Here is a 1,132-nt window from a genome sequence, read left to right on the forward strand (position 1 = left end):
AAAAAAAAAAAAAAAAGTTTAGATTTGGAGGTGAGATGGGTTAAGGGAGTTGTTAGGTTGGAGATAGAGCCGTTATGGTGAGATGCGGGGGAGGGCAGCACTTAGTCGATGGTCCCGATTTTCTAGCCTCCCCGGGGTTGAGTTGGGAGCGTGAAGGATTAGGATCAGTTTGGTGCTGGGGGTGGGGTGGGTTACAACTTGGAAAGGGAAGTGGGTTGGGTAGGCTCCCAGGGTTAGGGTGCTCCCCAGAGCTCGCCCGCCGCCAGAGCCCAGGTCCCCCAATGGACAGCCAGATGATACCTGCTGCTTCAGCTCCCGATTGCGACGCCGCAGGGACTGGAGGGGATCGCGCTGCCGCCTCGCCAGCATCTCCTTCGCCTCGGCGCGGAGCTCACGCCGGTCGCCAGGGAAACCAAGACGGCGGCACCGGAAGGTGACGCCATCACCGCTCGCCCGCCTCGCAGCCCGACTGCCTGGTGCGGGAAGAGTGTGGGGACGATTCTCCCTCGAGGAAGCCGCTCCGCCAGCCCGCAGGTCCTGAGCTCACTGCCCAGCTACTCACCTTTTTCTCGCCAGTCCCAAGGGATTGGGGAGGAGCTGAGGGAGAATGCCCCGCGGCGTCCGAAACTACAAGTCCCATAATACTCAGTACTACCACGACATTGCTCGTGGGGTACTTGGTGTTTTGGCACTTGTTTTCTGACACCGGTTTTTCTAAACTAATCTTAAGATACAATTTAAGCATCTCACTCTCTTAAATTAACTGAAAGCATTGCTTTCCTATATGGCCTTAATGGGATACGTGGTTCTGGCGCATACCCTCACTTCAAAAAGGCAGTTTTAAATTCTTTGCCACTTGGGATACTGCTTAAGTATCACTTCATTGTAGTTTTGCACATTGTCCATCCTTAGTTTTGGGAGGATGGTGACTCCGTTCTACAGCAATTTTGTGAGCACCTAATTATGAGCTCCATTTTACATCTTTCAGGGAGCTTGCAATAATATTTCCCCAAGTGGGACTCAGTCCTATAAATCCAATTCCCAAACTCTTTACCACTACACTGAATAAGAATGACGACCTGAGCTCACTTTTCAAAAGATGAACCACACTGATGTGTTCTTCAGTACAACA

At 51.9% G+C, this 1,132-nt stretch overlaps 1 protein-coding gene across 1 annotated transcript in view; it reads right to left on the reverse strand.

Annotated features, from left to right (window-relative positions):
- The window catches only part of NPHP1 (nephrocystin 1), a 62,772-nt gene extending 62,403 nt beyond the window's left edge, over window positions 1-369 (reverse strand). Inside the window, exon 1 of the mRNA XM_007470207.1 lies at window positions 301-369. Coding sequence (XP_007470269.1) covers window positions 301-369 — 69 coding nt within the window. The remainder of the gene's footprint in view (window positions 1-300) is intronic.
- Window positions 370-1,132: the final 763 nt, after the last annotated feature.

The sequence above is a fragment of the Lipotes vexillifer genome, unplaced genomic scaffold (genome assembly GCF_000442215.2).
Source record: "Lipotes vexillifer unplaced genomic scaffold, Lipotes_vexillifer_v1.1 scaffold1139, whole genome shotgun sequence".
Classification (NCBI taxonomy): domain Eukaryota; kingdom Metazoa; phylum Chordata; class Mammalia; order Artiodactyla; family Lipotidae; genus Lipotes; species Lipotes vexillifer.